Below are 14,277 nucleotides of genomic sequence, written 5' to 3' on the forward strand. Positions count from 1 at the left end.
TTTACTGCATGGTGTGAAGAGTTGGCATCAGCGTTTGAGCTTGATTTGTACAAAGGAACTTTTGTGGTTTGAGTATTTTTCAGATCAATAAACGTCAAATTTATGAATGACACTTCTTGTCACGCAGGAACATTGGAGGTCATGATTCAGGTGGCGTAACAGTTAGCACGCTGGGCGCCAACCCTCACTGCCATTGCACTTTCTTAAGAGGCGTTTCAACATACGGCCAAAAGCAAAAGGGAACAACGCAAAAAACTGATAAAGTAAAACCGACATGAAAAAGGAAAGCAGTGCGTGAGGAGTTGAACCTGCCCAAACTAAAAGAAAAAAGGAAACATTTCAAGAACAAAAACCACCCCAAAAGCAGCTCCTTCAGCCGTAGGTCTGAAGGACGCAGTTGACACCCGAGGCTCCTTCCCTTCCTTCTTTCTCCTCAGCCTTTCACAAAGTGCCGCTGCTTTGGAATTGCAAACAAATGAAAACGGTCTCTTCCTGTTTGGCGTTTCATTGACCCGCGCTGGAGGTTGTGCTGCGCTCCGACTACACGCCGCTGTGATTGAGGTCTGAGAGGGCTTACAGCGATCAATTGTGAAGGATTAGCAACATGGCGCCTGCATCCGCTCCCTCTGGTCTATTAATACACTGTGTTTCAATCCATTCTGTCTCGTTAGAACCAGCTTACGTCACCAGTGATAAGAACCATTCCCACCCTGCTCACTGGGGCACCCTGATACTTGCCTCAGTGCAGGAGTTTAGTATAAAGTACAAGTGTTCGTAAGGGTTTGGAACAAAATTGGTCGTTGAAAATATCCAGACAGGGAAGAAATAATGAGTGACTGAAATATGCAAAAGGAAGAGAACACAAGTCATGCATAGATAAATAAAATAAAGCCAATAAGGGATTTGCTCAGTTCTCACTTTTTTCTTCGTATCAATGTTTATGTGTATGTAAATGAAAATGGCTGGGAATGTTCAAGAAAGTCGTTTAGAGACGGATGAAGCGCTAAGCCGCCTCTTCAAAGTAAAAGTACAAAACGAGTTCGAAGTTGTGCACATGGAGGAACTGATTGCTTGTACCGATGCAACGAAACAGAACGCTGGCACACTTCTGCACTGTGAGGACATTCCGGAATTGTGAGGACGTTTCAACATTGTGAGGACATGTTATTATTTTGTGGACCTTGCAGCATTGTGAGGATGTTTCAGAACAGAAGAAAATGTAACATTGGGAGAACGTTCCTGAATTGTTAGAGCGTGTTGACATTATCAGGACATTCCAGGACAGAGACAACATTTTAACCCTGGGAGGACATTTTAGAAACCTGAAAGCAGCTACCATAGCGAGAGTTTCGTGCACCGTCGGCTCCAATTACGTAGGGCAGAAATGGACATACAGAGCGACACAAGCGGCTCCGTTCTCCTTGTTCACAAGCCTGCGCACCATCAGAATCATGTTGGAGCTGCTCATTTAAACTTAAATGCTGCACACCAGGTATTCGGATGGCCGCTCAATGAAATAAACAGCATTAATGCCTTCTGTGTTGGAGGAATCAGCAGAAATCTCGACTCCCCTGTATGTCCTGTTGTAATCTCGTCCTCCCTCCGTGTCTTTTATACTCCGGACTTGCAGTGACTCCTCATGCTGATGCCTGTCTGCCTCCAGCGGCTGCCGACTCTTCGCTTCAAAGGGATGTGTGGTGCACCGGAGGAAAACATTTTTCTCTCGCGATTGTGGTCTGATGAGTTTGCAGGTCCTCCCTTCTGTCGGTACAATAATCTTCCTCTAGAAGCGGAACCACACTGCGACCTGCCAACGCGCGACCTCATCGCTTCGTCTGCTGGGGCTGGAGCAGATAACTATGATCACTCGAGGGACTCCAATCTGCTACATTTTAAGAATGACTTTAAGAGTCTCCATGTTAGCTGGAAACCTGTGATTGTGAAAGGTCACAGGCATTGTAAAACATGTCACATAGAAGCGAGAAGTCGCCCATCAGGCACCGCTCTGGCTTAAATGACAAGAAAACGTTTTTCTCAATTACCTCCAGCCCTGTTTGGGTATGCTGGGAAATTAATTAGCTGACATTTTGAGATATCTGCGTTTCTGAGGCCAATTTAATATGTTGGCTGCCATTTGAACGACTTTCTACCTCAGAGATAGTCTCTATTAAAACGGCTGACCCTGAAGGTCTGTTATCATCCAGAATGATGGGATTCTGCTACATTGTTTTTTACCTCTGCGGAGGAGGTTATGTTAGCAGGATATTTGAAAACGAATGGACAGATTTTAATGACATTTGGTGGAAAGACACGACAAGAAACAAAATTCGGATGCAATCTGGATCAAATTGAGGATCAGATCCTGCATCCTGAAGACTGATTGAGGCCACTGGTCAGGTTCAGTAATTGCCAAGAGAAGAATGTTTTGGCTTTTGCGAATCATCTTTTTTGTCTTTATATTCAGGGTCTGTGTTCCAGAAGACCTGATTTTGATGGAGTTGTCGACACCCCATAATCAAAGATGCCTGTCACTCATAGAAACTGTTTGGAAAGGGACAAAAACAGCTTCAATAAATTCTTGGCAGGTGATTGAACGAAAAATTGACTTATCGACTCCTATTACAGGCACACTTCAACCGTTGTGATCAATAATCTGACGTAGAGACCGGAACCAGTTGGTAGAAGAACAAAAACACCGTTTCCATGGAGCAAAGTGGCGTTCTTGGCCCTTTTTGCCAAGACAACATCATCTTCAGCTGCGATATCGCCATGCATTAGCAGCGTCTGGGCTAACCTCGTCAGGATTCCCCACTTTTGTGGTTCCTCTCATGATTGCACGATCTTTTGAGTAATGCTCCCTTACAAGGACCTCTGGAAGATGGTTGTGGATCGGCCATACAGAGACCCTATTTTTTAGGCATTGAAAGGAAAATGTATGAACAGTACTTGATGCCACTGTGTTTGTATTCTGTTTTGGCGGATTTGGTGCAGTCTAGTTATTTTATTCAGGGGCGGCATATCGCAGCCGTGTAGTAAACCAAGATCATGTCGATTCTCGTCACCCCCAAAGACCGTGTCAAAGTGTCTTTGGCAGAGATACTGAACCTTCTATTGCCTCTGATGAGTTGGTTGTCACCTTGCATGCAAGCCTCTACTATCTGTGTGTGTGTTTGTGTGTGTGTGTGTGTGTGTGTGTGTGTGTGTGTGAGAGAGAGAGAGAGAGAGAGAGAGAGAATGAGAAAGAGAGAAAGATGCTAATTATCGTCTGTTTGGCATCGCAGCACAAACACAGGCTAACATTCAGAGCCCACAGGCGGCTGCAACATGAATATCCATACCATAAAAGGTTCATTTGTCAACCATTTAAAGGCCCTTTCATTGACACACATGAATGAATCATAACATGACCCCCTGAATGTGTAGGATGAAAAAAAACAACAAAACAGCCCTCTGGGTGATATTCTGTTAGTTGCAATGATTACATTAGAGGTGCAGCCATTGCTCCAAATTACTGCCCTCGTCACCAGCTGTACGAGAACAAATGATGTACCTTGTACTTAAATGAATTATACAAGCTCACACCGTGGGCGCGGATGGGCTCAGAGAGGAATAAGATGTCCTGACTGGTCTGTGAAAGACGTCTGACGCCAGGAGCTTAAGAGCTCTACAAAAAGAAGAAGAAAAAAAACCTTTCTAGTCTTTGTGTAAGTCGTTGTGAAACAGAACCTGGGTCAACAGAGACAAACTCAGAAGCAGCACAGTAGTGAGTGGAACTGTCACGAGTCCTCGAAAGGCTTGCTCTCAGCTCGCTTTTCACATAGGCAATGATCTCTATGAATAACCACGTCTCACGAGAAAAAAGGTAGGAAAAACGGACTTAATTCAATCTGATTATTATTAAATAATAACAATGGTCTGAATAATAAATTGGGTCTCTCAACGCAAAGTAGAATATTGAACCATTTTGCATTTTCCAGCCTTGACTGGTGATATTTCACTGGTTATCTCTCCTCTGCGTCCAACTTAATTATCTGGTATTTAGTGGTTAATTCGAAGCTGATCAAGCGTGAAATTGAGCAGAAGCTGGTGTTTTTTGGCTCTGATTGACCATAAACATTTTACTAGAAGAAAATGCTCCAAAACACCTTTCGTTTGACATTGGGACGACACAAGAACTTTGAAGTTATAACCCTAGCTTTTACAAACTTCCAACACGCGGCATTTCTCTCCTGAAACACTGGGCATTGTTAATTTGATCAGGTACGGGTTATCTGAAGGGTATTACTACTTACTACTCCAAAAACTGAACATTTGTCCAGTCCCTGTGTGAGGAAAGATTTTTACACTAATGATTAATGTAGTTTTAACTGAAATGAAAGAAGTCAGTGAGCTGTTTCTTAAGACCTTTTGGAGAGGGTGCATTGTCTTCACATGTACAGAGGCAGTAGGACGGCTGAGAGTCTGAACATGGTCCCAGATCTGATCCAAAGCTAGTAAGGGCACATACATCCATGGTCTAATTTGCCATTCAGAACATGTGAACCGTAAAGAAAACCATGAATTGGGGTTAATGAGTCTCATACTGAAGCTCTCAGACTCCCTTAGAAAATCCTGGATCAGGATCCCTTTTGACCCGGCTGATCCGTCAGTCAGCTCCCACCAGAACTTTACTGTCCCCTCTCTTTACTTTCCTGGCGGTTTTCTCAATTTCAATATGGAATATAGCTGCAAGAGGCGATAACGGGGTCCGAGGACCCCAAGTGACCGAACTTTAAGTGATTCCAAGGATTTTGAGACTATCTGCAGTGTGACACACCGCAGGGGACTGCATTTAAGAAACTCATTTATGAAACTCATCTACCAGGAGTCCCTCAAGTTTGACCACACGATACTCTGTAAATGTTGTTGATGAACATCATGACAAGTTGTCTGTGTTCCAATGAGTGTATCAAGCCCATTACCATCGAGTTACAACCAAGACGGAAAAATGGAATATGTTTTTTCATCTCCTTTGCTTCCGCGTGTGTCTCCACAGGTGTGTCCACGCCCATCCCAGTGATCGGCCTCCACAACGAGGACAAGGTTTTTGTGAACGGCAGCTGCGTCCTCAACGAGAGGGGTTTCATACTGATTGGCTCCTTCGTGGCCTTCTTCATCCCACTGGTCATCATGGTGGTGACATACTGCCTCACCATACAGGTACGTGGATGTTTTTGCCGGGAAAACATCCCTTTGCTTCCTGTTGGTACTGTTAAATTCCACGTTCTCCTCTCCAGGTGCTCCAGAGGCAGGCGACTGTCTTCCTGTATGAGGCAAAGACGTCCTCCCAGCAGCCTTTGCAACCACCAGTGATCACAAACACACTGCAACCTCCACCCACCGCCTTCCACCTTCCTCAGATCAACACACTCTCCCCTCCAGAGTCACAAGGTACACAACCACTCGAATCTTAGCAGTTGAACTTTGGTTTTATTTATACTGTAAAGATATGAATTTATATCCTATCTATTACTGTTTTGGTGTTGATACAGAAGAAGAAGTGCAGAACATGGGGATGGATTCCCTTTCTGAAAATCACATGTGCACCATGTAAATGACAGTCAAAATGTGTAGTTTTACACATGATTTTGCCTCCACCTGCACATGTTGCAGTGTTATCAGCAGGTAAAACCAGCTGAAGTCCCTCAAGGCTAGAGGTGTTTGTCCATGAATCCATAATCCCAGTCAGAAATTCCAGAAGATAATTTCCACATTTTCTGAGACAATTTTTCACCCAGGAAAAATTAGAAAAAATAAAGACAATAAGAATAAGTGTTCCTTGATTTTGAATCTTGATCTTGGCCTTTTGAACTCAAGAAGCACTTGTTCATGGTAGCGCTGAGTGTGAACAACCGGCGCATTCACTTGAACAAGCTTGCTAAGAGCTAGCTACATGTTGTGACTCAAATCAAAGAGTTAGTTGTCTTAGGAGATCAGTTGTTGGTGTGGATGAAGCAGACTTGGATTATACGGGACAAAGTGCTTGAGATTTTGAACAGTTTTGCCGTTGTTAGCCGTCAATCTCTATTAGCTTCAAGCTAACTATATACAGCTGGCTCTGCAACTTGAAAGCAGCTGCTAACATTGACGTCACGAGCTGCATTTATCTCCTTTTTCATCAAATGTCATTCTGCTACTTCATAAACTCCACAGTCAGTACGAACTGTTTAATCATGGAAGGCTTGAGATGTGCAGGAATATCAACCAAGCAAACACACTTGGAAAGTCACAGGGAAAAAGCAAACTATTTGTCAGGTAATTGACCAACAGCATGCAGTGCAGACGGTGGCTATTTGTCCGATAAGTAACCCACAGGCGGCTGCTTCCTGATTCAGTAGCTTGTCACATACAGATAGAATTCTTTGATGTGGCCCCCAATCATTTTCTACCTGATGCTCTGCTCTCCTTGTGAAAGGCGTGCATGAGGCATCCTCATCTGGCTTTTTGTCCGACTCTCCTGACAGAATGTGAGCTGCCTTGTTAACGCACATGCCTGCGCTGTTGTCAAGGCACAGGCTTTTTCTTGGTAACAAGTTGGATGGAGTCTTGGGAATGACAAGTTCGGCCACTTAAAACTTTAAAAGTGGTTGCAAACTTCTACATTCAAACAGTAGGGGTTGGAAAATTTCTTCTTTGATTGCTGACTTTCGGTACAAGTAATGGAACTTTACTCCTGTTTCCTCTCCTACAGAGTTAAAGCCACCACCCGTCCAGAGTAGAGAAAACACCCTGAGCTGCCTGAAAGGTGCGGAACCCAGCATGTTGCTCAGCGCCTCCACATCAGAAAGCATAAGCATTATTCCTGCCTCCGAGGCTCCATCGCAGCTTAGCTCACCGGCCACAGGGCCCGGACGAAGTGACACATCAGGGTGCCATGGGCGACGGGGGATGATGCAGGCCATAAAGAACGAGAGACGGGCCTCCAAGGTGAGACAAAAGTGGAGCTTCGCCAGTTGGCCTATGATTAAAGGCGCATTCGTCTCAAGGCCCCCAGATAGGATAAATCTGAGAAATGAAAGGTTAGGCAGAGTATTGAACCCTGATTACTTCGGCTGTACTACCATCCTAAGAGCAGCTGCAATTCTTTCTTGCTGCAGCGATGTAGAGGAGTAAGAACACAGACTGCTTTACTTTTGTGGGTATTCGTGTACCTTTTCTGAAACTTACAGATACGGACAGCGATGGCTGTACCAATGAAAATTAGGGGGCACTGTTGGTCGGCAAGACCATGAAAATGGGAAAAAGGCAAAGGTAGTGCTGTGCCTTAGTGTGTGGTCGGAGGAGGGAAGGAGTCCTGGTCTCTGCAATAGCGCCTCCTCTGGTTGGTCAAGGCTGGGGGGAATACTTAACCCATGTTACAGCCTCTTGAAACTCCTCACTATCAGGTTAAAAGCACTCGGCCTACAACCACACGAGATACAGGATGCAATAATGCAAAAATTAATTGCAGATTTGGCCTTTCTTAGTTTTCGTATGCTGGGAAATCAAGAAATGTCAACATTTTTGACAAGTTTGCTTTTTTTTTAATCTACGAGTGTGATATCTGTTACAAGATGAAGGCTACCAAACCCAAGAGGGCAATACTTTGTAATATCACCTATGGATGAAGGTGCTTCTGGCCATGAAGTGTAAATTTGCGGACATAATCTTGTGTCTTTTTATTCCTTTCTGTCTATTGTGGTGTGATTCCTTTCCTTCCCTTTCTTCCTTTCCCTGAAGCCCTCCACCAATACGTCTTGTTTCCGTGCAGCAACTTGATCAGTAAACACATTTCATTTGTGTTTACTTAACAACCAAGAAAGACGTGCATAACTCCCAGATGATCCCTCACAAATGTCTTCCTCTGAAACGATGAGCTAATTTTATCAAACCCAAGCAGACCCATGAAACACTGTCAGAAAGCTTGAAGCATTGCCTGCATCAGGGTGCTTCAAGTGTTGGATGAAGACCAGAGTACCTCAAGTACCTGTATAAAATATTAAATCTTAGTAGAAGTGGTGCACTGACAAGGATATTAGCAAACGTCTGTCTGCTGTGCGTAGGATGCACACTTGCATCTCAAAATTTGCCTCCCTTCTCCCCCGCCAGGTCTTGGGAATCGTCTTCTTCCTCTTCCTAATCATGTGGTGTCCCTTCTTCATAACTAACGTCACCTTCGTTCTCTGCCACGGCTCCTGTAACGAGTTGCTCATCCAAGACCTTCTCAACGTCTTCGTGTGGGTGGGCTACATCTCCTCCGGGGTCAACCCTCTGGTCTACACCCTCTTCAATAAGACCTACAGGAGAGCGTTCTCCAGCTACATCAGGTGCCAGTACAAAGCTGGGGCAAATGCCGCCGGACAGAGTTGTAAAACCCTGCTGGTCCCCCCTCCGTGCCCCACGCACGCCGTAACCCCTATACTGATTGACAGTCACAGGAAAGCAGGCATGGATCGCAATAGTAACTGTCGCAATGGCGGCAGGGGGGATAACGGCAGGCTGACAGTAGACCCTGAAGACACGACAGACGATGAAACCCAAATTGGGGGAGTGTCTCAGATCCTTTCGGAATGCCACAACGCCGGCATGTTGTCAGAAACAGAGCTGGAAACAGAGCTGGAGCAGGAGCTGTCACTCATCAGCTACAGCCCCACCTCCACAGAACATACAAGCAGTGTGTGATTCTTGCTAATGGTGAGCTTTTCTTTAACAGAGGTTTGGACGAGCTGGTGATTTACACTGGCCGTGACTGTAAACCTGCAGTGGGTCCTCTTAGTGTGAGGGGGCCTCTCCCAGATCCGCCTGTGATGTCATGAATACATTTTGGAATGAAAACCAACAAGTTATTGGTACCTAAATGCTGGTTTTCATACCATGAATTCATAGTAAAGGCATTTGTTTGGCCTGAATCCTGCCAAAATGTTGTGTACCTCACGGGCTGAGAGATAGTGACGAACTCTATGTTAACCTCGTATGACGTAAGGCGGCCCTCCAAAGAGTCCCACTGATGCAGGTTACAGAGTCCAGCACCAACCGCTGAGGTCAATCGGCATCAGATGACGACGTCGAGCCTTCACACAGAGTCTAAATGCAGTCTGAGCTCTGGTTCAGGTGGAATCCCTCCACACCAGACAAACCAAACCAAAACCCGTTTTCTTGTGTTTGAGTCACAGAATCTTTCTGAATGAACCTTTCCAGCTTTCGGGCTGACAGAAGAGGAATTTTCTCAGAATTTTCTGGAGGTTGATGTTAGAAAATGAAGGAATGTACACAACACCCCAGTGGTGGACTCACAGTGCCATCTGGTGGTCACTCAGCGCAAAGAAGCCCTTGAATGGAACAAGGGGTCTACCAGAGCTAAACCTGTGGCCCAGGCCCGTTTGTTAGCTATCAGACTCTTGCTTCCCTTGACCCCAAATTATGTGGAGGTTTTGACATCAGCCATCATCTTTACTTGTGTCTGTCATAAAACAATATGAGTTAATAGAAGTCTTCCTCACTTATGATCAAATCACACAAATTGGAATCGGGGGAATATTTACTGCAGAGAGGGACAAAATCTGAAATGTAGATATTTTACTCCTTATTTGACCTGCAGCTGACACTTACAGATGTCAATATCTGTACAACAAAACAGCTTTGTATGATATTGACATTTTGTACGTGCTGATAACACACATTGTGATTTTAGAAAGTAATGCTCTTCTATACTGACTCAAAAACAGGGGTGTGTATCTGAAAGGATACAAATACTTGTCTTTTGTGCCAAAGCAATTGTGTACCCTTCAGCTGGCATCGCACTCCGTCTGTGGTGTACTTCTGGCCTCTCACAGCCAAGATCCAACGTTTGAGGGTATGAAGTGAAGTGAGGGGTACACAGTTCTCTTTGGCAAAGCTACGACCCAGACAACAAGCATTTGTCGTCTTCTAGAAACTCATTTTTACTTCTATTTTTGAGTATGTACCTCCAAAACATTTGGACAAGCCTATAAATCACACATTTATCACTTCCTCATCATTGACACTGTGCAAAAAGAAGAGATTTGAACAAAACTGGGCCAAAATTTTAAAAAAAAAAGATCAATATCGGCCTATACTAATGATATATCACTTTTACCGCGCATCCCTAATTTGTACTGTAACCACTTTAGGCCTTTGTGAAATAAGACGGTTTCTCAGAGAGTGTGCTTATTTGTCCCTCATGCTAAAATGTAATTCCCCTCTCAATCAGGACTTTACAGCAGATCAATCAGTTGCAACAGTCAGGAATTAAGTATTCAAAAGATTCGGTCTGGTGCAGCCACTCTGTACTGCGAAGGCCACGTTCTTGATTTAATCAAGAGTGGGACTCAAATACTTTTAGATTTCACCTCAGATAGACAGGAAGTCGATCGACTAAGAGACGGATTCTGTCAGGACCCTTGACTCACCGCACAACTCCTCTCGCCCTCCTTCCTGTCACTTATCGACATGTGACAGGCGGCGTTATTCCTCCACGCTGCGTCTCCATCAGCCGCAATTTACTGCCTTAGAAGAAATTCATTTCCTCCTAGAAGATAAAAAGTGACTCAAATCAGGTTGATCGATATTTCATTTGGTTGATAACCCTATTGGGTGGAATTGAAAGCATCTGAATGTACAACCACCCGTTGGAGGTCAGAGCGTGAAGGTCTGGAGTGAACCAACGGAGCCTGTGGTCTCCAGCCACCCTCTGCATACACAATTAGAATGAAACCGAAGAACTGGCAGTCAGTTCATTCTAATTCTATGCATCTCTGTATAATTTATCCTCTGTTCATATGCTACAGACTTACAAAGTGGTCACTGGTGCCACCTTTCTCTCCGCGAGGAGAGGTTTATGAGCTAACGTTGGCGAGAGAGGTTTAGCCGACAACATTTGTGCATGTTTGAAGTGATGGTCACTCGGTTCCTAGCCTCAGTTTTCTTTTTCGTTTTCTTTGTCTTGATATCAAAAGGGATGATTTGGTGAAGGAGGGGAAGAAAGAACAAACGAGAAATGAACAAAATCTACATCGCAAACAGCATGCAGCTCCTGCAGTTATTTCACTGTCATCCAAACGCAAACTAGAAACAGTAGAGTGGTGCAGGAATGAGCCCTAAAACACGGAAAGACTGTCAGTTAGCATTGACGAGCGTCTGGTTCCCTCATCTCCAGGTTTTTTCATTGAGTTTTGAGTTCTGAAATCAGGTCTGTGATTCACACCAGCTCCAGATGTTTGAATGTTTTACGGCAAACAGTTTGCCAATAATCCATACTTGACATGTTTGTGTGTCTCAGGTGGCCTTCATACCTCCAGTGAAGTGGAGTCTGGTGGAAACATGGCGGCACATTTGCGTATTCGTTTGTTTTCACACGCTCTCTTTCTCACGCAGCGCCGAACCTCCTCCCCCTCTCTCTCCCTCCTTCCTGCCTCGCATCGGCGCCACCCATGTGCGTGAGCCAACTAGACTGAAGATTCCCAGTTCACTTCCTCTATGCGGTCCGTATCCCTTGACACCTTAAATGAATAGTCCGATTACTTGGTTCGGACCGTTGTACGAAGGGAGCGCTCACACCTGTACATTTTGCTTCAGATGGAAATGAGAAGTCCGGACCAAAGGGGGCAGGTGGTAGGACCCTTTCGTGCTCGAGGTCTTTGGGCCACTTTAAATGAACCTTAGTTTTTTTGTATGGAATCATGCAATTACGCTTTCACACTAGTCAAAATGTACCGAACACTGATACGGACCAAAGGTGTGTGTGGTGGGGGGGTGCGCCAGGACCAAAAAGAGGACGTGAACTAAAAAAACGTATTTCATTGACTTACACACATGGGTGAAGCAACTTCTATAAGGGAAATCTGGGCACCCTGCCAGTCGTGAACAGCCTTGAAACCCAACGATTGGACAAGAGGCTGGACGTGACTGCAGAGGCCGTCGTTAAACATCGAGTTGTGGCGTAGCTCCCAACGATCTAATTCACACTAAACATAGAGAAATCGTAAAAGTTGTGTTCATTCGTTCGTGAAGAAGATCCAGCTGGATAAAGTCCCGATCTTCTTTCAGCAATAATCCAGTGCAACAATCCCAGTGGTTTTTGGTGGAGGGAACCGCATGACGATGCTAACTTGCTGTTGGACTACAAAAACACCTCATCCCTGCACCCCTCTCTCAAAAAGAACCGTAGAAGAGTCAGCGCGTCCAGGTGTGAACCAGCACAGAGCTCCAGTTAGCCGGGCCAGCCTACATCACGACGTAATAACTCCGTCCCCGTGTACCTGTGGGTGCACCAGGCCTGGGTCAAATCAGTACCCGAGATTGATTCACTAACTTTTCTGAGTTTATCGATTCTGTCTGGGCGAAGTGGATTGAATCTCTGGTTCTCTACGTCAAACAGATGAAAGCAATCGCTCTGGGAAATTATCTGGAAGAATTTCTACAAATACTTCAATCCCTGGTCTGGGGTGTATAGAAATAGCCAGAGCCGTTTATTGGCAGAGTTGCATTGGTTTGAGGAGGGGCTGGTTTGAGCTTCTTTCCTGTTCGAGGACTTTTGCTTGTTGCCAAGCAACAAAACATACAAGAACTCTTTCAGAAGATTTAGCCTGTATTTGAAAATGGGGCTAACTCAGGTTCCGGGGGGGTCACCAGGTGATTGTCAGAAATCAAAAATGGTGGAGACATTGTTTCTAAGGATAAAACTAGTACTAAATCTGCTCTGAAGCTGAAATTTGAATCAGTTTAGCTGTCGCTGTGTTGGAGCAAGCCTTTAGATGCATGTCCCTGCTGGATTTGTTTGCTTCAACCACTTCCAGGAATGACAGGGGTCTTAGGCACCTTTGCCTTTAGGGGTCCAGGATTGAGAGGAAGTCTGGGAACTTGTCTAACTTCAGCAGTGAGAGGGCGAGAAATCCATCCAAATATAGTCTTAAGCACAATGAAGACGAACCAACTAACCACATCACCAGCTATACTTCGTGTTTCTTGATATATTTTTTACGCTTAAAATGTTAAAATAAAAGTTGTCTGATTGTACAACCAATTAGTCGAGAAAACCTTCAAGGCTTCACCACAAAATTACTGTGTTCTGAATACGGGCATTCAAGGGGTTGATTCTTCCGTGAAATCTAAACATTACCTCAAAAATGCTGATTTTTCTAAGGCGTGACTTCTTTTTTTGTTTCACACAAACCCCCCCAGGAAAAAAACCTCTGTCTCTAAACGGCTCTGAAATCACCAGAGCTGCAGGTTCTCCAAGAGTTCGGCAAACTTTTCCAGTTCCTTCAAATCTCGGATTTTGGCAACTTTTTGACTGCTTGGATTTGGAAGCTGGTTTGTGGCGCTCTTGTACGACCCGGCGCTCCTGAGCTAGCTCTCTTTTTACGTGTTCAAACTTACAGTGGCTGTTTTGGGTTTTTGTTTTTTTTTAATTACCATTTTTATTGTGAACGTTTGTCTACAACACATCTTTTTTTGTGTTTATACAATAATTATGCCATCATCCACACAATGTATACTTTTTTTCTGTGTGATGCTGCTATTTATTTATTAAAATATTAATATCTGATGTGTGGTCAGTTGTCTCTACCTCACTGTGTTGTTGGGGGAATTTGATCATAACAGTAGAACTCACCTCTGAAGTTCTGCCAGTCAGAAGCTTTGATCCTTCCCAACATCACGAACATGGTCAAGACTGAGGCGTTACAAGCTTTGGAAGATAATACACACTCGCTGGCGGATAATACACACTCGCTGGCGGATAATACACACTCGCTGGCGGATAATACACACTCGCTGGCGGATAATACACACTCGCTGGCGGATAATACACACTCGCTGGCGGATAATACACACTCGCTGGCGGATAATACACTGTTGATGGCAGAAAATACACCCACGTTGGCAGGTAGTACACCCTCACTGGCAATTAATAAACCCTCACTCCCAGATAATAAACCCTCCCTGGCCAATAATACACCATCGATGGCAGAAAATACATCCATGATGGCAGGTAGTACATGCTCATGGGCAGTAAAATCCACCCTTGCTAGCGGATAACACAGCCTGGCTAGCAGATAATACATCCTCAGTGGCACATGCACCCTCAGTGGCACATGCACCCTCGCTGCCAGATAATACACCCTCAGTGGCACATGCACCCTCACTGCCAGATAATACACCCTCAGTGGCACATACACCCTCGCTGCCAGATAATACATCCTCGGTGGCACATACATCCTCGCTGCCAGATAATACATC

General features: G+C 44.7%; 1 protein-coding gene across 10 annotated transcripts in view; it reads left to right on the forward strand.

Moving 5' to 3' along the window:
• htr2cl1 (5-hydroxytryptamine (serotonin) receptor 2C, G protein-coupled-like 1) overlaps positions 1-13,597 on the forward strand; it is a 125,688-nt gene extending 112,091 nt beyond the window's left edge. For all 10 annotated transcript variants that reach the window (XM_086197362.1, XM_086197363.1, XM_086197370.1 and 7 more), the window contains 4 exons: positions 5,036-5,199; positions 5,277-5,430; positions 6,731-6,966; positions 8,128-13,597. In XM_086197362.1, the coding sequence (XP_086053488.1) occupies positions 5,036-5,199; positions 5,277-5,430; positions 6,731-6,966; positions 8,128-8,700 (1,127 nt within the window). In that variant the 3' untranslated portion in view covers positions 8,701-13,597. The remainder of the gene's footprint in view (positions 1-5,035; positions 5,200-5,276; positions 5,431-6,730; positions 6,967-8,127) is intronic.
• The last annotated feature ends 680 nt before the right edge of the window (positions 13,598-14,277 follow it).

Source organism: Aulostomus chinensis, chromosome 24 (assembly GCF_037954235.1).
Source record: "Aulostomus chinensis isolate RoL2024-O1b breed Wild chromosome 24, RoL_Achi_v1.0, whole genome shotgun sequence".
In the NCBI taxonomy this organism is placed as follows: domain Eukaryota; kingdom Metazoa; phylum Chordata; class Actinopteri; order Syngnathiformes; family Aulostomidae; genus Aulostomus; species Aulostomus chinensis.